This window comes from Salvia splendens, chromosome 16 (assembly GCF_004379255.2).
Source record: "Salvia splendens isolate huo1 chromosome 16, SspV2, whole genome shotgun sequence".
Taxonomy (NCBI): domain Eukaryota; kingdom Viridiplantae; phylum Streptophyta; class Magnoliopsida; order Lamiales; family Lamiaceae; genus Salvia; species Salvia splendens.
This window is the reverse complement of record NC_056047.1, coordinates 12,090,624-12,114,776: the sequence shown is the minus strand read 5'-3', so window position 1 is coordinate 12,114,776 and position 24,153 is coordinate 12,090,624. Positions and strand designations below refer to the sequence as shown.

General features: G+C 36.2%; 3 protein-coding genes across 4 annotated transcripts; all 3 read right to left on the bottom strand.

The window, feature by feature from the left end:
* Positions 1–3,311: 3,311 nt before the first annotated feature.
* Positions 3,312–8,296, bottom strand: LOC121771449. Its single transcript, XM_042168237.1, has 6 exons — positions 7,262–8,296; positions 4,862–4,917; positions 4,552–4,782; positions 4,166–4,457; positions 3,876–4,075; positions 3,312–3,800 (listed from the first exon to the last, which is right to left on the bottom strand). Exons 1-6 carry the CDS (start codon positions 8,192–8,194, stop codon positions 3,647–3,649), a joined length of 1,866 nt encoding a protein of 621 aa, XP_042024171.1. The 5' UTR covers positions 8,195–8,296; the 3' UTR covers positions 3,312–3,646.
* A 3,076-nt stretch (positions 8,297–11,372) lies between these two features.
* Positions 11,373–14,096, bottom strand: LOC121770852 (ankyrin-1-like). Of its 2 annotated transcripts, XM_042167631.1 has the most exons (12): positions 13,991–14,096; positions 13,865–13,918; positions 13,618–13,791; positions 13,394–13,525; positions 13,174–13,313; positions 12,770–12,856; positions 12,488–12,613; positions 12,226–12,378; positions 12,047–12,148; positions 11,783–11,968; positions 11,640–11,707; positions 11,373–11,554 (listed from the first exon to the last, which is right to left on the bottom strand). In XM_042167631.1, exons 1-8 carry the CDS (start codon positions 14,010–14,012, stop codon positions 12,277–12,279), a joined length of 837 nt encoding a protein of 278 aa, XP_042023565.1. In that variant the 5' UTR covers positions 14,013–14,096; the 3' UTR covers positions 11,373–11,554; positions 11,640–11,707; positions 11,783–11,968; positions 12,047–12,148; positions 12,226–12,276. The 2 variants fall into 2 exon arrangements, with proteins under 2 accessions (XP_042023565.1, XP_042023564.1); XM_042167630.1 differs by having other exon boundaries at positions 11,373–11,707.
* A 5,136-nt stretch (positions 14,097–19,232) lies between these two features.
* LOC121771410 lies at positions 19,233–19,920 on the bottom strand. Its single transcript, XM_042168189.1, has 2 exons — positions 19,808–19,920; positions 19,233–19,728 (listed from the first exon to the last, which is right to left on the bottom strand). The coding sequence occupies exons 1-2, from the start codon at positions 19,830–19,832 to the stop codon at positions 19,415–19,417; spliced, it is 339 nt and encodes a 112-aa protein (XP_042024123.1). The 5' UTR covers positions 19,833–19,920; the 3' UTR covers positions 19,233–19,414.
* Between the last annotated feature and the right edge of the window lie 4,233 nt (positions 19,921–24,153).

Genomic DNA, 24,153 nt, shown 5'->3' with positions numbered 1-24,153 from the left:
GCCAAAAGAATCCAGGTCCTCACAAATGTGTTGAAAGGTCAAACAGAACCATTTTTGTTTTTCTCATTCACCAAGGTCTTGATAAACAGCTCTCCCGCCCTGTATGATGATCGAACCTAGAAACAAACAAGATTGTTAGCAACATGCTAGTCGATCATACTTCCTTGGAAATTTGTTCCAGTTCTAGTACAAAGAAAACAACAATTGATACTTGCTAATGGATAAGATGCAGATACAGATACAACAGTCGAGAAGAAGAAATGCTAGTTATAAGATAAATGACGACAGGGATCCTCAGCTAAACAAGCATCATCAAATAAAGAGTAATGGAGTTTTATAGTTTTTAGCCAACTTAAGAGAACTGTGGAGCTTGCATCACCAACTATAGATAAAAAGGAATGGTAATGTTATTAATTTATCAACTCCCAAGCATCATGGAAAGGTCTTTAGCATAGCCCACCTGTAAATATTGTCCTAGAGTCAAAATGTCAAACACCAATCGCCCTTAAATCAGCCATGCCTTCCTTCAGTGCATCATATACAACATGCTGGTTTCATATACATGCAATAGCAACTATGGTAACAAACTGTGTTTTCAATATGACATTTAAATATGAGAAATAATGTGATATAAGCTGCACTTCACGAGTTCCTTAGGCGCACAATACTCAAACAATTCCAAAGCAATGATAGGCAGATGAGAAAATAAGCGACAAGAGAAAAATTAATGACACCAGAAGTTGTGGAAAATGCACTCTAAATCTCATCATTGTATAATACTCCCTCCATCCCAAAAAAATAAGGACATTTGGGCCAACACGAGAATTAATGCATAAGTGGTTAAGTTAGAGAGATGATCCGAGAAGGGTAGTGTATAAATTCCCAAATAATCGAAAAGCCACACCACCACTAATCCTTCCTCAAAGCACTCATTTTAGCAACATGGATGTGGTGAAACTCTTTACCTTGCCTCTCTTGTTCGATTTGCACTAGCGAATGGAGACAGCCTTACTAGAAAGGTATGAACTGAATGAACTCGTACTACTGATATAACCTCATTAGGCGATTAACGTTAGTCCCAGCTAACCATGAGATGCTTAGCTCAGTGCTGGGAAGGTAAAGCTTTGAACTTCTTAAATATGTGAGCAGAAATAGGAAAACCGAAGCTGCTAAAACCATAGCATAAAAATAATGGGATTAGCATCTCTTTTGCTGGTTAACTTTTCAGTCATGAGGGGGCTAGAATAACCCAGACAGTGACAGTTCAGCCGACTAAACCAGCGCCCGAGATGGCAATGTTCTCGTCTGCAGGGCCTAATATCATCAATCAAAGTATGTGCTTGCAAGTAGTTTTCAGAAACAAGCAAGTGAAGAAGCGATAAAAACCCATATCTTTCACCTTTTTTTTATTTTCAACCGGATAAAACAGCGCCAGGCGTGAACGTCCTCGAAGCATCGTCTCCATTGGCTACTGCTCACACGGCTGGAAGATCAATCGACTACAACATAATCTCAGGCACTTCAACGTCCTGCCCCCATGTCTCTGCTCTTGCTGCTATCATCAAATCCGTCCGTCCTTCATGGAGCCCTGCAGCGATCAAGTCTGCGATAATGAAAACAGGTTTAAACTAAGCCTGCTACTCGCTTCATGTTCTAACTCTGTCCACTTTGCTGTTATTTTGAAATAGCAACGGCTCACGACAATGTTAGGAGTTCGATTAGAAGACATCCAAATGGCACTGAAGCCTCACCTTTCGACTATGGATCCAAGCATGTCAATTCGGCTGTAGCAGTCGACCCCGGATTGGTTAATGATTTTGACAGCAGCGACGTCATTGATTTCCTGTGCAGGCCCTGGTCAGCTGAAGAACCTCACCGGTGAGACCACATACTGCAGGAACACCAAAACATCCGCATATGACTTCAATTGGAGTCTAGTAGGACCTGAAAGGGAATATATCAGTGCGTAGAACGGTTGCATATTATGGGGAAAGGGCGGCTGTTTACAAGGCAGAAGTAGACTCTCCCGGTGGTGCATACGTTTCAGTCACACTCAGCTTCAAACAGACAGGGGGAAAAGATGTCTAAATTTCAGGCATGTCGTCAGGAGTCCAATCAGTCTCAACACCTCTGTCTAGGAAGTGTGTGAGTGAGGCAACACATTCAAACATTGAAATGTAACCAAGTTTGTAAACATGGGAAGATTTCATAAATATATACCTTTGATTGGTAGGAAGAAGTATCTATTGATTGCAAATATTCGTCATTGTGATGGTTTAAACGAGATGTGGGGGGGCGGCGTGACAGAATTCTGGAAGTTGATAGCTGTCACAAGGAAGGCGTCCTTGTATTTGTATATATGTCTACGTGAGGACTCCTTAGCTTGGCTGGTAACAACAATCCAATCCGACACTGGTGAGCCACGAAATCTGATTTTTGACTACTGTATATTGTGTTAAACATTTAATGTTTTGTGGTTGCATAACTGCTCTTTTGTTTAAACCTTAATACATTTGCGTATCATTCATCTAGTTGTAGTCTCAAACTCATAGTAATTGCCAAATTGATCATTATTTATTCATTGATCAAATCAATTAATTCGAAATATGTTTATGGTTGTAGTCTCAAACTCAGTGTAATTGCCAAATTGAGTTTCGATTTCTATTGCCAACTATTTTATGATAAGATCAATGTGTAAAAATTCATTAATGTTTGACATTCTGCCATATGTTAGGCATGAAGTAAATTTTAAAGATTGTTTGCGTTGTCGTTTCACCACCTATGCGATGCACAGATCTAACTTTGTTTTATAGTCCAATTCATTAATAAACAATAATTAATAAATATTATTGAATAAAATTTTAGGCAAATAAAATATTAAAAATAAATTAAATCTATTGAGAAGAATTAAGTGAAAAAACACTAAATAATTTAACTATCGGCAAATCCAATAACATTAAACAAATAAATAATTAAATACATTAGTTTAAATGAATTAAAAATAACCCATTAAACAAATAAAGAATTAAATTAAATTTATCAGCTGCTTTTGTCATTCTGCTATTCAGAGCTTAAGGAAGGTGAATCCGGCCATTTCGCCTGACCGAAGCTATTCCGGTGCTTCAAGGTCTTTAGATTTTGACGCCGATTCAACATTTGAGGAGTTTCAGTCACTTTGGAGGAGTGACTGCTTGGCAGGGGTCCTCATTTTGAATATGCTGAACTATATATGTATCCATCCCCATGGTGGTTGGTTCTGTGTAAATGCACCATGATTAGGGGGAAAAGAACTAATGATATAACTTATAATCTTAGCAGAAATGCAATCATCCATCTATTGAAGAAGTTGAACTTGTTCAAGGTGAATAAATATTCTCTATAAAACACAATATGTAACCAAAATCCTGGTTCATGGCAGATTTTCATGAAACCTCGGAACGGTGAAGCTAGCATCTATAATAAACTCATTAGGACTCTTTCATTTTTGTATCAAACCCAACACACCAAAACTCTAAACCATGTACACCACTCCCACATCCATCATGCAATGCAGTCAATCACACATAATACATATATATATATATATATATATATATATATATATATATCATCGATCAAAATCTTGTCGCTGCTCATCATGGCTTGATCAGAGGTTCAGAGACCAGTCATAATCCTGGTAGGCTATATTGACAGACCCCCCATCACTAATGAGGTGTGTCAAAAGGCCTGCCTTACTCGCATCCAAGTAGTTGATGATCCAATTCGGGATATCTTTTTCTTCACCAAAATCAGCACTGTACCTGGAACATTCAAAAGTTGAGGACGTTGTCTATTTCATGGAGATGGTATGGTTTTGCTTTAGGGATATCACTCACCACTTGAAAATACGTGGGAGGTAGACCGTCCTCTTGGCTAGGTCCACCTGCATGCCGTCCTCCCTCTGGAAATATTCCCTTGCAGCGTTCTTCAGTTCAGATTCGATACCCTGGCATTTGAAGAATCTGATTGATGGGCTTCCTCTTGTGGCATTCCACATCCCAAAATGGATCAATTGATTCACTTTGTCAAAACTCAACTGCAGAAAAGATGTCATGCTGGGATATTTAGTGAAAAAGCATTTTACAGCTGAGCACAATAAGCTGGGCAGAAACACAAGTTTCTTTACCTCAAGGCGTTTGTCGCCTTTGCTGAAGGGCTTTATTAACGAGAATGGTGGTCTCCGGTTGCCTCTGAGAATGCCATTTCTAATAGAATTCAAAGAGTACGGGTGGCCCCCAATTACATACATGAAATCAGAAAAGAAGGGCCTCCTATCAATCATTCCTCCGGGGTGACCGATTCTGATAACAGCATGGATGGCCATACTATTGTGCAGATTCAAAAAGAAAGCCAGCTTCTCATCTTGTGAAAGAGTGAGGAGGTCTACTCTCTGTAGCTCCTCCACCACATTTATATATCTGCATTTGAGAATAAAAATTCAAATTTTGTTTACCAAGTATTTCCTCCACACATGTACTGAATCAACAATCTCAAGGTTCAGATCCACATCACCTCCGGAACTCTTCGCTGTTGCTGATTCCAAGGTAATCAAGATAGAGTCGGTCATCAGAGGCGTAGGACTCGAGTATGGCCGACATTATACAGGTGAGCCTTCGACTCACTGCAGCCGCATCCTTGGGCTCGGAATCATTCACCACTCCTCTGAAGTTGTAACATTTTGGTATGAAGGGCTCGTGCTCTAGGAATCGATAGAAGTGATTTCCATCCTCGAATTCATTATCACTGCATCAACATATCAATTTTACGTTTTGCGCTCTAAATAAGCAGTATCTTTTCCCGAGTTCGTGAAAAACGCTCTTACCCGAAGACATGATGAATAAAATGCCTTCTTGCAAGCTGTTTCCCTATCTCAACGGCCTGAGGAAGTAATTGGTATTACTAAAAAAATATTTCAGTTGGAAATCACCACCAAGAATAACCCTTCTTGCACCAAAATATGTGATTAGTTAAACACCTTAACATGTCTATGTGAATAAGTTTCCATATTTAAGTTAAGCAGAAATTTATGTATCTTCTTCAAGTGTCATAACTTGCAACACTAATTTTAAATGAATGGAAATAATGCAATGAAAAGAATATTCTGTTTCAGGTCATGATCATAAAAAGTCCAGAGACTCATAAGAAAATTATGGAAGTTTTAATGTGGAAATTTCTAGCAAAAATATATGGAAAATGATGTAAAAAAGCATGCAGGCACTACAAAGTCAAGTAGACTCTAAACCAATCACTGTAAATTGGATAGGGACGTTTGAAATATAAACGCAAGAATTAATAGTGCTAAAATAACTACTATTATTAAAAGTAAAAAAGAACTTGGATAAAAATATCTTGCCAAAATCAACGGCATTTACAAAGACGCGATTATGGAATTGACCGCCACATCCACAGCCGAGTGACGTAATTCAATTACATGGAAATTTGACATCCAAAACACTAATCACCAATTTAGAATTAATTATCATATCCGTTTTCTTGACGATATCAACATATTAATCAACGAATTTTCTAAAGTCGGAAATCAAATTAAACCATTTCGCACGCGGCTCAGGAAAGCTTATCCTAACTAAAATGTATTTTTTATTTTTTAAGTATAAAAATCGTATCTTGCATCCTAGAGAAAGAAAGCTTCGAACCAATTTGAATAGATATCAAATCTTTTATGCCATCGGTCAAGAAAAATGAGTCTTTTTAAAGTATAAAAGTTATGGACTAAAAATATTATCATAAACAAAACTCCTAGCCATAAATAAAACAAAAACAACCGTGTGTAAGTGTAACATTACTTTTTACTATAAATATATATTTATTTTATTTTCTCTAAGGATAAAAAAGAGAGAATAAGTAACACACTCAATTCTTGAGCACCCAACTTTCATCATTGCTTGATTGGTTAATTTAGCCATAGAGAGCAATCATTAATCTCCTTGTGGCCTTGATTATTAGCGCTTTCACATCTCTCGATTATTTTTCACAACTAAAACACGAGATCACCCACATTCCTCTTATATTTGTTGCTTTCAACTATTCAAATATTTTAATGAAAAAAAGCCTAAACCGGTGAACTACATTCAACGGTCTTGATATTCAACTATGCATTAACAGAAGATCACCAAAAACAATATATTATTAATCTTATACATAATCATTTATCAACATCTTATCTTGATTTCATTAAACTCTCCAGTCTTAAATTTTTCCGTGAACTGCGCATTAAAATTTATTTTTTTAGTAGTAATAAGGGGTATAAAAAATAAGCTCAAAAAGGGGAATCTTTATAATCAAAAAAGGTGTCCATATTGTACCAACAACACAAGTTTATTTTAGAATCATAGAAAACAAACCACATGAGCCATTTATTTGAACAAGTTTTGATGCATCGAAAAAGGTTGCTAAAAACATGCACATTAATTAAAAAAAGCACAAAAAATATTATGAGAAAAAATAAAGGCATCCTCACATTTCCGTTAAAACTTTAGTATATTTAATTAGAAATCAGAACTGAAATCCCTGGCATTCGATGTAAGAGCATCTCCTATGGCGCCCCTCCGGTAGGACGTCCGGTCGGACACCGGGAAGGGCGACGGGACGTCCGCCGTTGGGAGGTCGGAGGTCGGATACGGACGTCCCGTGAGGACGTCGGGTGTCCTCGGACATCCCGGCGACGGGCGGGCGGACGTCCGCCACTGTGGCTTCAACTCGGACGTCCGGTCGGACGTCCCGTTTTTTTTTTTTTTTTTTGAAACTCTATATATACGGCTCGTGCAGGATATTATCGAAGAGGTTTGGACTCGGAGGGGTTGACGTGATAATGTATGAATTTTTTTTTATTAGTGTGTAATTTTTTTTTTCGAATCATGTATGTTTTTTCCGATAAAGTTGTTAATTTTTCCCGTTCGTATTCTCGGTCAAATTTTATTTCCGTAAACGTAAATTGTTTTATTTGTGAATTTATGATTTTTTTTATTGCGGGATGTCCTAGTGGGAAGGGCGATGGGAAGGGCGGATATGCATGGGATGTCCTAGTGATGTGGCAGTGGGGTGGGATGTCCTAGTGACGTGGCAGGAGGTGTTTTTGGGATGTCCTAGTGGATGTCCGAGTGGGATGTCCGCCCACTGGAGATGCTCTAACGTTGAATCCAACGCTTGGACGGTAAAATAAATAAATTAACAAATAAATAAATTAAAGATGAGCAGTGTGCACCTTTTTCCGGCCGCAATCCAATTGGTGGATGAGCTCCTCCACGAGCTCCGCGCCGGAGAAGCAATTCTTCACGAATTTCATCTTCGTTATGCGGTCCTGGATCGGAACTCTCTGCCGCACAACCCTCACAATCTCCGCCATCTCATCCATCACCACAACCTCTCCTTCCTCATCGAATCCGTACACCGGCGGCGCCGGGGCGTCCTCGGGGCACTTCGTCCCCAAAATCTCCTCCATTTTCCCCTCCAGCATCCCGCTGTTCCGCAGCGAGTTCAGCGCCACCAGTCCTCCGATCAATTTCTCATTGAAGAACAACTGCGGCACGGAGGCGCCGCCGGTCCTCTCTCTTAACTCCTTCCCTCTCCCAGGGTACACGTCGATGTTGATCTCCACGTAAGCCAGATTCCTCTCCCGCAGGAACAATCGCACGGCGGTGCAATCGCGGCAGTTCGACCGCGAGAAGAAGCTAATTCTCCCCTTCAGCTCCTTCGTCCCCTGCTTCAACGTCTTCACCACCTTAACTCCGACCAGATTGAACTCCTTCACCAGGAGACTTTCTTCATCGTCTTCGTCCTTCGTGAGCGACGATATGCGCTTCAGCGCCTCCGACACGCTGTTGCTCTTCTCCCGGAAGAATTTCCCGATGGCGGAGGCCGAGGAATCGAACGTCTCCGGCAAGGAGAGCGACCTCTCCAGCAGCCCCGGCGGCGCCTCCGGCTTCGGAAGCAGCGAGTGCGGCGAGATGATCGTTCCTTTCAGGTGACAATCCGATCGATCGTCGGAAGGGTTAGGTGAATTCGCATTGATTGCGTCGGTTTTGGGTGCAACTTTTGAATCGAAATCGGTTTGGATGTAGTGATTGGGGAAATCGGAGTCGGCGATATCCCGTGCCATCCGAGGCAAATCGAGGGCCACCGGTAGGGGATTTTCCATTGGAGAAGGTTAATAGTGAAGGAGGGATGAGAAGAAGAAAGAGGAATTGAAATGTAGAGAGAGCGGCGGAGACGACGGAGTGACAGTTATGTTGGAGGGAGAGTAGAGAACACATATTTATAAATAAATATTTAAGCTAACATAAAAAGAAAATAAATAACTCCCTCTCTCTAGATCAATATATAAAAATATATTTTGTGAATTGAGTGATTTCTATTGATAATTTCTCATTTATGAGACAGTAGAAGTAATTACTAAAAAACAATGGGATTAGGGTCAATTAAAACAAGTTCGAATCCACTTACTTTATAATAATGTGTGTCAAATGCTAGTTTAATTTATTTTTGTAATATTCGAGTAACCTTAATTAACCTAAAATTATGTCAACACATCAATTATGGGAATACGAGAGCAATTTATTCCAAATATCTATATACTAAATACATGTATGGAAAGTAAAGAAATTTTCGAAGAAATATTTGTTCAAATCAAAATCTTGATATCAGTTTCGAAGCATACTTCAAAGTTCAAGCGCAATTTCATAAGTAGTATAATAAATTGGCTTCTAAGTTCAAATAGAGTCAATGATATTTTTTTAGTAATAATATATTGAGGATATTCCATATACTGATATTTCAAGAAATGAATGTAATGGTATCTGTTATACTGAGAAAAGTGAATATTTGAATATAAACTGAAAAAATATAAAACCAATACTAGCAAAATGGGAAACGCTTATTAATGATTCATATTTAATATATTCGCAATTATATTTCACAAAATGTGTTCTTTTATTTTTCAAAAGCAGATTTAATTCTTTTGACCAATTCATACCATAATTTTGATCGGAAAATAGAGAAAAAAACAACCATGTTCATATATATATATATATATATATATATCCTTTCGACGTCATTAATTAGGTTCTTTTCCTCTTGTACAGTAAACTCATTATTATTAATTTATTACCATATTCCAATTCCAACCTCCACTTGAAAAAAGATGATGAAACGAAAAATAAAACAAAATAGTGTGATAGAATTAGTAACGTATATAATGAATAATAGAAGAGGTCAAATGAAGCATTTGGAAGTAGTTGATAAAGTCCGGCTATTTGACACTAACATTTAATTATTTTAGGAAACAAGAAAATGGCCAAACCCATTTCTTATGCGCATTCGTTCATATTTCTAACCCCTTCTCGCCGGCGCCCCAACAATATTCCGGTGCATCTTCAAATCGACTCAAGTCAACCATATATATATAAATATGTAATAAATATTTTAATTTTCAAATAGTTGGAATACATTTCATCTACTTATATAAATATTAAAATTCCTCCTTGATAATGAATTGAAGGTCGAAATCTGAACATATTGTTACATGATGTGTCCAATCAATCATAATTGTAGAGATGGAAAAAACACTTCTCTCCTTTTCTCTCTTTCTCCAATTGTAATTTGTTAGACATTTCTCGATTCATGTGTTTCATTCTTGTGTGGGGTCATGCTAAACTTCTACATATCATTTTTAACGGATGCTTGAAGGAATAATGTAATTGTGATAGGTTGGACACACTACGTGCAATATGTCCAGATTACTGACTTGTAGCGTGGTTAACTAATTAATGATTGGAATATATGTAATTATGTTATTTATGCATTGGAGGTGAAAGTATATCATAGGAATGTTATGCTTATTTTTATGGTATATTAGGATAACTTAATTTATTAAATATTTAATCACCAAAAATAGAAATCTTAAATGATTGAAAAACTGACCTTACTATTTGTGCCAACTCGTACTCGTTAATAACTTATTATAGATATATATGAACTATGAATACTAATTACAACATCATTCCCGCGATAAGAAATTTCGTTTATCTACTTGAGACTTAGATGTGATTTTTTCGTATCATTATGGCATATTTTTGTATAACCATAAAATTTCCTGATTATCAAATTTAATATACTACTCCATATCATTATCACAAATACATATAGTAGTACTATTTAATTTATTTCATATGTTGGAGTATACAAATATAGTTTAGAGCTTTGTAGAAAGTGTTTTATTGAATACAATATGGTTAGTCCAATATTTCATAGGAATTACTAAACATGTTATAACCTTTCTTTTAAAGCTTAATATATAAGAGACCAGAATATTATTTATTTTCAATATTTTGAATTTGACAAATGAAATAAAAGTTTCACATATGAGTCATACGATCAACGTTGAGACCTTATCATGGAAAATTTCCCCTTGACCGATTATTTGGAAATAAGCACTGTGTGACACTTCAAATGGTTGGCTAGCTAACCATCAATTAGACTAAGTAAAAGACTCTGTATTGTAAATTTATGCAATTCAATTATCTAGATAAAATGACATATAGTTTTCGAGAAAAGGTCGGTATTATCACCATTTGGAATATGACTTTCAACAATTTGTTGCTTTGAATTGACTACTTAAAAATATGGAAAATGAAAGTATATTTAATCAGAGATGATTGAGCTTTAGTCTCAAACATAACTGAGAGTATGACCAAAGAAACGCTTTTAAATTTGAATTCAGAAATATATTTATGTTTTTAATCATTCAAAAGTAATTGAAGGATCCCTTCCAAGAAAAAAAGCACCAAGTGACGCAGCTTAAATTCATTTGCAATCCAAATTCTGTACTAACAAATCAATATTATTCAACTGATTTCCAGATATTAGGGGGAAATTGTCATGTATGCATATTAATTTACTCAAATTTGGAAACAACTTGAGCCTGGAAATTTTATTAAATAAGTTTGTGTATTTTTGAGATTGTCAAAGTGATGAAGTGAGAAATTAGATAGATTCAGGACTAAATCTAAAGTTATGGCTAAGTTGATTAGGAGAAGAGTTTGGTCAATAGAATTGACACCATTTGAGGAGTGTTATCCCCCTTGACGTGCAACCCAAACGGATAATATTTTATTTAATACACAACATTTTATACTATATATATTAGGTAAATGGTCATTTTGAAATAAATATAAGAAAAGAACAATTATTAAGTGATTGTGTGTGCAGAAATAGGATTCATGTCTATATGTATAATAATATTGCAAGATTTTTGGAGATATACCTGCAAAAAATAATTAACTCAAAGGGAACTCATTCAGTTTTCATGAACGTGACAACATTTTATATCATCCAATTTTCATGAACGTGACAACATTTTTTTTCTTCCAATTGACTTGCTCAAAGGAGTGAATCAATGTATATGAGGAAGTTCTACAATGCAAATCATCACCTAAATCTCAAAATCTCATATCGGCTACTCATCTGAATCAACCAAGCAAAGAAATCAAACAAACTAAGTCTACAACCAAAAAACAAAACACTATTAGTTACACAAATTGTATATTTTGGTAAACAAAAAAATGAAAAATATTACTAGAATTTACCTAAATGCATCACACATTGCCTCGTTGTAAGGATCCAATGAGAACGCAAGGCACGCGTAGAGGAATTTCTTCACAAAACGCAATAATTAAACATTAGATGATGAAATTATACCACAGATGCAGATATGTCGTTTGATGATCACCTTGAATATCTCATTCCCTGCAGCAGCATTATCTCCTCCGTGGTGAGGGATGAGGACGGGGAGGTCTGGCTTGAGTCTAATGCATTTCTGAACATCTATCAGAGAATGCATGCATCTACCCACTCGTGCTTCCCACAGGCTTCGGTTTGATACCCATGTGGCATTACATGGATCAATGCAAGAAGCCTACGCCATCACTTATATTACTTACTGCACAAGGCCAAGGACGAGCTGATCAACTCACTAGGAAGAAGAAAAGTTTACCATTCTATACTGATAGATTGCACGGTAATAATCCTTATTGCCCGCGTCACGCAACCCTCCAAGATCTAGTGCATTCAAGCGGCGAGTGATTCTCTTATCCACCTGCAAGATAATGTGATGAGAGAGAGGAAAGTTGTAAATTCAATTGAAGAACAAAGTGTGGCTTAGTTGCTTCAGACCATTGCTTTAAATCCTTCAATATGAACGCCCTCCATTAAGCCATCGACGGTTCAATTTGGATAATGTGCAAGCCGTTCAGTCACTGGAAACAAAATCTCCACAGCTGCACGATTTTGCACCATAGCAGCAACCTCAATCGGTTTAAAGATATCCTGAAAGTCAGTCATAATAAGTGTCTTGTTCAGGATGAAACAACAAGATCCAAAGAAGGATGGAAGATGAATAATAGCATAATAAACGAAGGGAACCATAGAAGTTAACTTTGTTAGATGAATTTGGATCTGCTTTAGCTTTAAGCAAATACTTAAGAAATTCTGTGTTGCATTCTTCTACAGCAGATGCCAGAGTACTTAATCCAGCATAATAATCATTTGGGTTCGCATTAGCCTGCAAAGAGAAAGTACTTAACCCTTGATCATGAAAAGGCAATTAAAATGGAGTACTGAATAAGGCATCAGATACCAACAACAACAGAGCTAAAGAAGCATGAGATATTTCTATTTGAATAACAAGACTAAAATGAAAGAACTTCACCAAACATACCTCAAGCAGCAATCTCATGCATTCGAATGAGCCAGACTTGACTGCACATATAAGAGGGGTGTCCACAACTGCACAGCAAAAATTAGGCTGCAAAATGGAAAGCAGCAAATGGATTGATCTCACAAGATTACATCATAAGTTAATACAAGAAATATACTCATAAGTTAATACAACAACTCAAAAGATCATATCAGTATGTTAAACAAATCAAACTATTAACCATATTCAAAAGTTTAATGATTTGACAAAGTTAACTTATACTCCAATTGAAATCAGTTAAGGGTAGTACAAGAAACAAAAATTGCTGTCCTAACTCCTAACACGAGGAGTAAATCCATGACAAAACAAACAATGATGCAAACAAGACTATCATCGGCAAACAGAAGGTTGTGCGTTCTGCCCACTTTTGCACCATGAGACAAGAGAGCCTTGACAGTCTCCACATTTCCATGAGAAACAGCAATTTGTAAAGGTGATCCATCTGCAGAGTCTGCTTCTATTAAAGCACCTTCCTTCACCAAAAAATCCACAAGCTCCATATTACCTGAAACAAAACCAACCATTTACAGTATATAAGACTATAAGCAAAGTCTTACACAGCGTTACATCTACAAAGCCACTGACCATTTTGAGCTGCATAGTGCAACGCAGTGAATCCCTCAATATTTGGAATACTAATTTCAGCACCATGTTTGACGAGAAACTCCACAATTTTGACATGTCCCCTTTTGGCAGCTGCTGCCAGAGGAGTATCCCCTGAATCAGTTAATGGTGTTAGTATACAATCCCTTTTTTTCAATTCAAGAATTACATCAAAATTAATAAGAGAGAGAGAGAGAAGATAGAACTCTTGTAAGTGACTGCATCAATATGAACTCCGACGGTCTTTATCAAGAATTTGCAAACATCAAAATGTCCGATTCCAACCGCGTGATGCAAGACATTCCAGCCAGTAGAGAAATCGCTATATTGATCGCATATCTTGCGGAACTCCCACTCATCAGCAAACTTGTTTCTAATTGCTGCGAAATTAATAGTATTAGAATCAGACATTCAAAACATCAAGAATACATAAATCGAGAAAAAGGACTTCACCCTTAAGCTGGTAAAGGTCTCCACTAGCACCAGCTTCGATAATCGATGCACCAACTGTAAAATGAGGTATTGAAGCCATGAGTGAATCAAGAAGTAAACACGACGAGGGTTTTCGAATTAGCTTACCAATTTCAGAAGAAGAATCCATGGCGTTCAATTTCTCTGAAAACAATCTCTGTCTCCACTTTAACGGCTAGTGCTAAATTAAAGTGTTCCCCCATCAACCCCTTACACATATTTTAAAAATTATTAAGAAAAGCTATTGGAAAAAAAGTTAATAGAAAATGGATCACCCTGGTATTAGTTGCATTTTATCCATTCTTATTAAATATTTTATATTTTTTTATTTGGATAGTCTCTAATGAACGTCTCATTTCACTTTTTCTACTTTTAAGTAAATGGATTTCACATTCCATTAACGCATCATAATTATTAAAAAGTGGACGAGAATGTCGCAGCCGAGACGCTCAAGGCCTTGCGGAAGACTGGGCTTTGGCACGACACTGAGTTCCTGGACGTAGTCCTGGTGGTGACGGTGGTGTCATTGCTGATCGAAATCGAGACTTGCACGGCGAAGATTACAAGCTCCGTGGACGTGCTGTCGACAAAGGCCAAGTTCAAGAAACCCGGAAGATTGACTGCAGTGATTGAATTAAAGACGAACCGAAGCTATTGCTGTCTCAACATTTTTCAGGGTAGGATGCACATCTTCATCTTACTAATTGAATTAACTGCTTGCCGCTGAAGCTGACTCAACATTTTCAGGTCATTTATTTTCCTCAGTGTACTATTGATTGATGGATGGTTGTTTTGTTGCTTGCAAAATCTGTAATCTAGTTTAATCTTCCTTTCTCTTTTTTAATGATCTAGTAGTCGTGAAATCAGTCAAAAAAAATTATAAACTTTCATAAAAATATGAAATTTTCCACAACCTTTAAAAGTGACCGTGAAAATCACCAACTTTCCGAACTATGCGGATTTCCCACACTAAAGTTTTGGATTTTGCTTAAGTGGAATGCCAACACTGATTCTAGAGCATCCATATTATCATCAATTTCATCTTTCCCACACGATAGAATGTAGCTCTGACCATTACACATAAGTTTTTTAACATTCCACGTATGCAAAATTTATGCTGTAAACTTTAGTGTGGGAAATCTGCATAATTCGAAAAGTTGGTGATTTTTAAAACCACTTTTAAAGGTTGTGGAAAAAGTTGTCTTGTTCTCTTACGTCGGAGCCATGATTTGAAACTTAGGGCTCCGATTTTGTGTTTTCTACCTTTCTTTAGTAGTACTTTTTATATTTCCCAAGTTAATAACAAAACCCTTCCCTGCATGCATAATTTTGTTACTTAGTTGTGGTTTTTGGTGACAGATTTGCTTTGTTTGATTGCTTTGCCTATAAAGTAGTTGTAAAAACCAATTTTTCGAATTATGCGGATTTCTCCCACTAAAGTTGTCAGACAAAAATTTTGCCTGTGTGGAATGCCGACATTAATTCTAGAATATCCATATCATTATTAGTTTCATCTTCCCACAAGATAGAATGTAGCTCCGACTAATATCAATAAGTTTTTTGGCATTCCACTTTTGAAACTTTAGTGCGAGAAATCCGTACAATTAGTAATTTTTTAGACCACATTATGGGAAATACCCATATTTTTATGAATGTTTGTGATTATTTGACCAATTTCCTTAGTTTAAACTTAAAAGGCGGTGCACGTATGACTATTGATTATTAATATTGTATAATTGGATTATATCTAAAGACTAAAGACCCTTTTTGGTCTTAAACATATAGAGATTTTATGATTTTGGTTCAAAACATTATCTTTTGAATTATTCGATCCCTCACAAATAAAAAACGGGCCACATTTAGTCCGAATTGGGCAGAAATGATTAAATTTAACGGTCAACGAATATCAATTGATTTTTGGCCGGATTAAGTTAATAATTAAGTTAATATAAAGTTAAAAACTACACTGAATAATTAATCTGCAACTTCATTATATGACGATGAATTATCTCCACCGCATCTCCGATCTTCATCCGCATTGACCTGAAAATCGTCGCAAATTGCAAAAGGAGGAAAAGGAAATGGTAAATCCGAGAGAATTGAATTAAGGAGCTAGTCATTGTTTATAGTATACTTGATTTCGCTGTTGCTATTATGAAATTAAAGGAATAATAAGAGTGAAACTGCGATGAGAAGAGGTGAAAATTTGGAGTGAGTTTTCAATTGAGCGGAATTGTAATCGCCGGTGTGGGGGTTGGACGGCGGCAGATTGTAGTAATAGAAGGGGAAATACGGCATAATTGGATTCAGTGGCGTCTGAGTGGGGTAATCGGTGGAGCTAGGGTTTGGCGGTGGATAGTACGTGTCGCCGCAAAAGGTGGCGGATAGTAATAGTGCGTTGGTGGAGGCGACGGATAGTATTAGACGCCTCCACGGACTCCGCCACATGGCGACGAAGGCGGAGGGGGACAATTGACACCGTATGGCAGCGGCGGAGATGGTGGCAGGGAGAGGGGACCGGCTCCGGCGGTGGAGGGGAGAGGACCGGCTCCAGAGGTGGAGAAGAGAAGATTGGTTGGCAGGGATTGTCGCAGGATGAGCACATTGTGCAGGCGATCTGGTCTCTGGAGATGGCGGTGATAGCGGTGATGAATTTTGACCGGATTAAGTTATATAGTAGGAGTTAAATTCAGGAATACCAATTAATATTAACTTAATTATTAACTTAATACGGTCAAAATTCAATCAATATTCGTTCAAATTTAACCATATCCGTCCAATTCGGATTAAATATGACCCGTTTTTATTTGTGGGGGACCGAATAATTCAAAAGATAATGTTTTGGATCAAAATTATAAAATCTCCATATGTTTAGGACTAAAAAGGGCCTTTAGTCATATCTAAAAAAACCTTCCAATTTTCAATTATAGTACTTTGGATGGACATGAAAGTCTATATGAGAATATTTTCTCAATTTTTTTTTTATCTCTTCTTCGCTGTAAGGACGTGTTCACTTTTTTTGCGAAATGAACATATACGAAACTTGGGATATTATTGAATGGGATGGCTCACATATTTGTTCCTGATTTCGTGTGTTCGGTGAGCAAGAAATGTACCCAGAATTGGATTTATGCAACATTTTTCCATTTTCTCTTAAATACCAAAATTGTCTGTGCTGACTAAAATACTTACTCCTTTTGCTATTGCTATAGCAATGGCTTCAAAATAGCAACCCATATTTAGGCATGTACACTGTTCAAAAACTGCCGATTCTGAACTTTGACCCATATGTAGGCATGCACACGGTTCAAAAACTGCAGGTTCCGACACGGTTTAAAAACCGCCGGTTCCGAACGGGTGGTTCAAAACCGACAGTTTTCAGCCGAAACCGCCGGTTCGGCAGTTCAATTTTTTTTTTTTCGTTTTAGTCTTTGTTTCAATGAAACTACAATCACAACTTATAAGTCACTTAATGTTGTACTTGAACCTTTGAGTTGAAAGAGAGTGTATTGTATGATTCTATTTTATAGCTACATGTTTTTAGATGTGTTGCCCTTTTCTTTCAATGTGGGATAAAAGTCATTATTTGTAAATACATGATAGATTTCCATCATCTTTGTTTATATCTTGACTATATTCTATTATTATAACTTAACAACAAACATTATTATATAAAGTATTATTCTTTAATTCTTTATCATTATCGATTCATTTGTGTATAAGTTTATGTAGTAATGTTAACTGATAAATACCATTATACACAATAAGAGAATAATTATTATAAATTGTTTTAATCTAGCGATAGCTTTTATATGAATAATTATTTATCTATATACAAATCATATTACTGAATAATTTTTTATTCTTATCAATCAAGAATATATTCACAAAAAATCATTTTATTTATCTAAATAATACTACGTCTATTAGAATAATAGCAATTATAGAAAATCATACTATTAGTCTACTACTAATATATAAATATATAAACTATATTATACCGCTATATAAATCATTCTTTAGTGATCTATTTTTATCATTATTATACAAATTATATTAATTGTTGTTTTTTCACATTTAAATCAATATATTGAGAAAAAATAGCAACATACTTACATTTAAATCCAATTATTTGAACACGTCCACATTTTATAAATATACAAATTATGATCAACATGCAACATTCAAATTTAATTAAACTATTATATTTGATGCTATTATTATCTATAAATTTGTCTTAGAAAAAGAATCATGACAAAAATAAAGATAAAATTAGTGAATGATAAAATATAATAAAAAATAAAGAAAAGTAGAAGACAAAAGAAAGTTTTGTATCCCGCATTGGAAAAAGATGAATGAATGATCTAAACATATAGTTATAAAAGAGAATACTTCAACATATTTTGTCCCACATTGAAAGTGAAACACAAAATATTCGAGGATGTCTAAAAGTGAAACAACCAAGAATGGTTTCTTAGAATTATTAAAAGTGAGCACATTTAGATCTAATTATTATTTGAACACATCCACATTCTTTAAATATATAAATTATGAGCAACATGAAACATTCAAATTTAATTAAACTATTCTATTTGATGCTATTATTATCTATGAATTTGTCTTAGAAAAAGAATCATGACAAAACTAAAGATAAAATTAGTGAATGATAAAATCTAGTAAAAAATAAAGAAAAGTAGAAGACAAAAGAAAGTTTTGTATCTCACATTGGAAAAAGATAAATGAATGCTCTGAACATGGAGTTATAAGAGAAAATACTTCGACATATTTGTCTCACGTTGAAAGTGAAACACAATATATTCAAGGATGTGTCTATAAAATAGAAACAACCAAGAATGGTTCTTAGAATTCATAGGCCCAACAAATAAATATGGGCTATTATTTATTCTTGTATTTATTTATTTGTGAAAATTGATTTTTATAAATAATAAATATATATTATTTAAATATTATTTGAATCGCCTGTTTCGATTCCAACTTGAACCGGCCCGCAAGAACCGACAAACCACCGTGCCGGTTCCGGTTCCGATTTGTGAACCGGGGGATCGGTTTGGTTTGTGCATGCCTACCCATATGAAGGCCGACAAGACAATTGCCTAGGACAAGATGGATACAATTTTGACAATCTGCGATGGTCACATTTACATTAAGGAAGAGCAGCGAAATAAGATGAGAGTTGATCGATATATTGGGTTGTATAAATGAATGAAGCAAACCCTAGGAATTTTGTTATTGGATATGTAACGATAATGTTGAGCCTTGTATCTCATCCACGAACATCTTCTGCTTCTGTCTCAACCCCACGATTTTCTTCATTATATATGGGGAAATTCTAAAATGTTATCTACAATAGAATACAATTAAGAATGTCGTCCAGGCTGCTCATCTGACTCAACCAAACAAAGTAATCAAACAAACTAACTCTGCAACCATATATGCATGCCCTCCTTTGACAGCTTCTACTAGAGGAGTATCCCCTGAAGCATACAATCCTCAGATCAAACAATTCTAGAATCATATCGAATTAATCAAAATATGGGAAGAAAAAGAACTCTTGTAAGTCGAGGCATCTATATGAACTTTGACGTCCTCTATCAAGAATTTGCAAATCTTAAAATGTCCGTTTCCAGCCGCGTGATGCAACACAGTCTGGCCAGTCGAGAAATCGCAGTATTCATCGCAAATTTTCCGGAACTCCCACCCATCATAAACCTTTTTTCTAATTGCTGCCAAATTAAATGTACTATTAGAATCAGACATTTCAAAAAAGACTTCACCTCTAAGTTGTTTAAGGTCTCCATCAGCAACAGCTTCGAATATCGCTAAACCTGCCATGTTTACCAACTGTAAAATGAATCTCGAAGCCGAATCAAGAAATTGAAACAGAAAGGGAGCTAATCAAGTTACCAATTTCAGAAATAGAAGCAGCCATGGCATTTAAATTCTTACAGAATTCAATTTGAACCGCTCCACCTTATTAATAGACTGCCGCCAAAATTGGGCAATGCATTGTAAATTTGTAATCACTTCTTCAGAGGATCGTTTAGCAGCCGAACATTTTCCTTCTTTTTTCTTTAATAAATAAGCAAAAAAACTCCAAAGCTATAAAAATTTGACTGGAGGTCAAATAGGGTCCTAAACACGTGGCCTTTTTTTTATTTTAGTTCTAAATATTATATTTTGAATTATTTCGACCCAAATATTTGAAATCGGACCTCATTTAGTCCAAAATGTATGGCACCTTGAAAAATAAACGGTCAACGGCTATTTAAGCCAATTTTGATCCATTTATACATTTTAATTACGAAATTTATTAAGGTCAATTTACAACAAATTAGTCCTGATTAACTTTTGAAAAATATTACATAATTCTAAAACGCATATAACTTTCTCGATTTAAATTATTTTTTCGCACAACATATATCAAATTAAAGATAATTTCATAAGGATTCTAACGAGATCTCACTTGCATATGTTCCGATTTCAAAATTTGAAAAAAATTTAAAAAAATTTCAATGTTTTCGTACATAACAAATGTCAACATAGTATATAAAATATGTCAATATAATACATGTAGATAGTCATTCTTAAATCAATGTGTTGACATTCTCAAAGCATTGTATTGATATTTTCAAAACAATATATTAACATTTTCAACCCAAACCCTAATTTGGTAAATTTTTTTATCTTTTTCGATTTAATTAATAAAAACGAAAATTACACGTGACAAATTTTAGACCACTAGATTTCTAAAATCTTATGGTTTTAAACTAGTTGTAGTTAATAACTAGAGAGTGAGTTAGTAATTGATCACTCCTCTATATATATAATATAAAATTAATAATGTATGTAATATATGGCAGAAGAGGAGTGTTATATTACTAACTCAATCTTTAATTGTTAACTATAATTAAATAATAACCCTTACATATTTAAATCAAGGACCTAGATCGTCAGTCTCGAAATGTCAATACCATCAATAAAACACACCAATTAGGGTATTAAGGTCAATTTACAACAAATTAATGGTAAGTAACTTTTGAAAAATATCACATAACTTTAAAATGCATATAACTTTCTCGATTTAAATTATTTTTTCGCACAACGTATATCAAATTAAAAATAATTTCATAAGGATTCTAACGAGATCCCACTTGCATATGTTCTGATGTCAAAATTTGATTTTTTTAAAAAAAAATTTCAATTTTTTCGTACAGCAACAAATGTCAACACGTTATATAAAATATGTCAATATAATACATGTAGAATGTGATTCTTAAAGCAATGTGTTGAGATTCTCAAAGCAGTGTGTTGATATTTTTAAAACACTATATTGACATTTTCATCCAAAACCTTAATTTGGTAGTTTTTTTTATCTATTTCGATTTAATTAATAAAAACGAAAATTACACGTGGCAAATTTTAGACCACTAGATTTCTAAAATCATATGGTCTTAAATTAGTTGTAGTTAGCAACTAGAAAGTGAGTTAACAATTGATCACTCCCCTTAGATTTTCAATTAGGTGTTTTTTCTACGCCCAAACTGAATCGAACCGAAAAACAAAATTTTTACATTTTCAAAATCGAACCGAAATGAAAATCCGAAAAAAATCGAACTGAATTTTAAAATTTTTGTTTGATTCGTTTCTGATATTCGGTTTCTGATTTTTTTTTCTCACCCGGTTCAAGACAAATAGATAACCAAGATGAGACATAGATGTGGGGTTGGGCAGAGTTGACTGGATAAAGACAATACAAAAGCCTTTCAAATAGAAATATAAACAATGCAAAAGCCTTCGTATTATGCATCTTGATTATTGTTAGAGCATCCACAACCGTGCTCTTGCCAGCGGCACGGTTGTGGGCCCGGGCGATACTATTCATGTCTGCTCTTTGGCAAGAGCACAACACCCACAATTGTGCTCTTCCGCAAGGACGAGCACAATTAATTTAAAATTCAATTAAACAATAACATTTCCATAATATTAAAATTCATTTAAAAACCACAATAAATATTACAAATGACAAATAAAATTAAACATTACATAATTAAAATCCTAAAAATGAAAAATTACATAATTAAAATCCTAAAAATTAAAAAAACCACTACTCGTTGCCGAATTTCGCCCACATGTGGTTGATTAGGTCTTCTTGAAGTTGATTGTGGATTCGAGTATCGCGCATTGTGTGTCTTGTCTCGATCCTCTAGCCAACCGTCGTATGCTCGCCTCGGCGTGGGGGAGACCTCGCTGTTGAGCTTCCGGCTTCGTCCTCGTCGTAGAAGCTAGCCGCCCTTGGCCCTTCGTCGGCTATAATCATGTTGTGTAATATAATACACGTGAACATGATGTCGGCGATATTATTCACGTACCACAGCCGAGACGGGGCCTTCACAATGTTGAATCGAGCTTGAAGGACCCCGAAGGCTCTTTCGACGTCCTTCCGCGCTGACTCTTGACGCTGCGCAAAAAGAACCCGTCTCGGGTCGTGCGGGTTGTGGAGCGTCTTCACGAACGTCGACCACCTTGGGTAGATACCATCGGCGAGATAGTAACCCATGCAGTATGTATTTCCGTTGATGGTGAAGTCGATCGCCGGTGCTACACCATTCATCACATCATTGAAGAGTGGTGAAGAATAGAGCACATTCAAGTTGTTGTTGGATCCGGCAACGCCGAAATATGCATGCCAAATCCATAGGCGATAGTCGGCGACTGCCTCAAGGATAAGTGTTGGGCCGCCGCCTTTGTGACCGCTTAAGTGTTGCCCCCTCCAAGCAGTCGGGCAATTCTTCCACCTCCAATGCATGCAGTCAATGCTGCCAAGCATTCCGGGAAAGCCATGGACTGATTCGTGAAGACGAAGCAACCGTTGGCAATCATCGGTGGTGGGTGCCCGAAGGAATTCATCCCCAAAAGCAGAACGAATGCCCTCGCAAAAATTCTTTAAACAAAGGATTCCAGTTGACTCACCGATATGCAAATACTCGTTGAAGATGTCGGCCGTTTGCCCAGTAGCGAGTTGTCGGATGGCACACGTACACTTCTGCAACGCCGTGATACTTTGCCGGCCGGCTGCATCTACACCTGTTTGAAAGTATTCAACACGTGCGGACAATGTGTTGACAATTCGCATGAACAAGCGCTTTGACATGCGAAAACGGCGCCTGAAGTAATCTGCCGGAAACCGCGGATGTTCGGCAAAGTAGTCGACAACGAGCCTTTCGTGGGCTCCCTCCCGGTCACGATGGATGTAGCGGCGATTTGATCTAGTGCGTTGAGGAGGATGAGCGGGGGTATTCGCCGCGACATATGCTTCGTAAGCGGCACGATGTTGTTCGTAGTATTCTTGTTCTTCGCGCTCCGCTTCCGCCATGAGATGAGTGAAATCCATTTGATGTTTTGAGTGAAGGTTGAATGTGTTGATAGTTTGTATAAGAATTATGAATGAGAGATGAATGAGAGATGAATTGATGTGATAAATGAGTGATGAATGTGTGTATTTATAGATGATTTTGGAAAAAAAAATAAAAAAAATCAAAAAAATTCAGAAAAAACGGGAAAAAACGGCCATATTTTTGGGATTTGGAAAATATTTTTTTTTATTTTTTATCATTATTTTTAATTAAATACCGATTTTTTAAAAAAAAATAAAAAATGTTTAAACACAACGGCTATGCCGTTGACGAAGGGGAGCGCGCCACGTGTGCGTCCGCTGGCACGGACGTGCTCGATACATCGAGCAGCGCCGTGCCAGCGGCGCGAGCGCAGTGGCGGCGGATGGCGTCCGTGCCAGCGGCGCGGACGGCGGTGGCGACGAACGCCACCGCTGCGCATGCTCTTAAGCTCCTATCTCTAGTGCTCCACATATCCATCTCTCTACATTTTCATATTAACCCGAAAAACTAGATACTTGATCCTTCTGCTATTGCTATCACAATAGGTACTCATATTTATCAAAATCTTTATTTTACATAGGCAAGCGTAATACGTTTTATGATATTTTAAATCAGTTTTTAAATTAATAACATATAGGTTAAAAAACCACATTGAAAACCACGTTGATTTAATTGTGTCAAGTATGATAAAAAAAAGCTTCGTAAGTTAGACAAAGTTTATGGTTTTAGGGACCAACTTCCCTATAAATTATCGGTCTCAAATCCAATATAATAAAAGACCGCTCAAATATATGCTTTCATAAACTTTTATTTAACGAAAATGAAGAATAAAGATAAAAAAAACATGCAGCAAGA

Bases quoted from the DNA above. Each gene is read 5' to 3' on its own strand.
- LOC121771449 (XM_042168237.1), bottom strand. From the start codon at position 8,194: ATGGAAAATCCCCTACCGGTGGCCCTCGATTTGCCTCGGATGGCACGG. The intron at 4,458-4,551 runs GTGATGTGGATC...TCTCAAATGCAG, and splicing joins AACAGCGAAGAGTTCCGGAG to ATATATAAATGTGGTGGAGG. The intron at 4,076-4,165 runs GTAAAGAAACTT...TCTTTTCTGCAG, and splicing joins AAGGCGACAAACGCCTTGAG to TTGAGTTTTGACAAAGTGAA.
- LOC121770852 (XM_042167630.1), bottom strand. From the start codon at position 14,012: ATGGATTCTTCTTCTGAAATTG. The intron at 13,526-13,617 runs GTTCTATCTTCT...TAACTGATTCAG, and splicing joins TGATGCAGTCACTTACAAGA to GGGATACTCCTCTGGCAGCA. The intron at 12,857-13,173 runs GTGGGCAGAACG...TCCATTTTGCAG, and splicing joins TCTTGTCTCATGGTGCAAAA to CCTAATTTTTGCTGTGCAGT.
- LOC121771410 (XM_042168189.1), bottom strand. From the start codon at position 19,832: ATGGCTGCTTCTATTTCTGAAATTG. The intron at 19,729-19,807 runs GTAACTTGATTA...TAAACATGGCAG, and splicing joins TGCTTCTATTTCTGAAATTG to GTTTAGCGATATTCGAAGCT.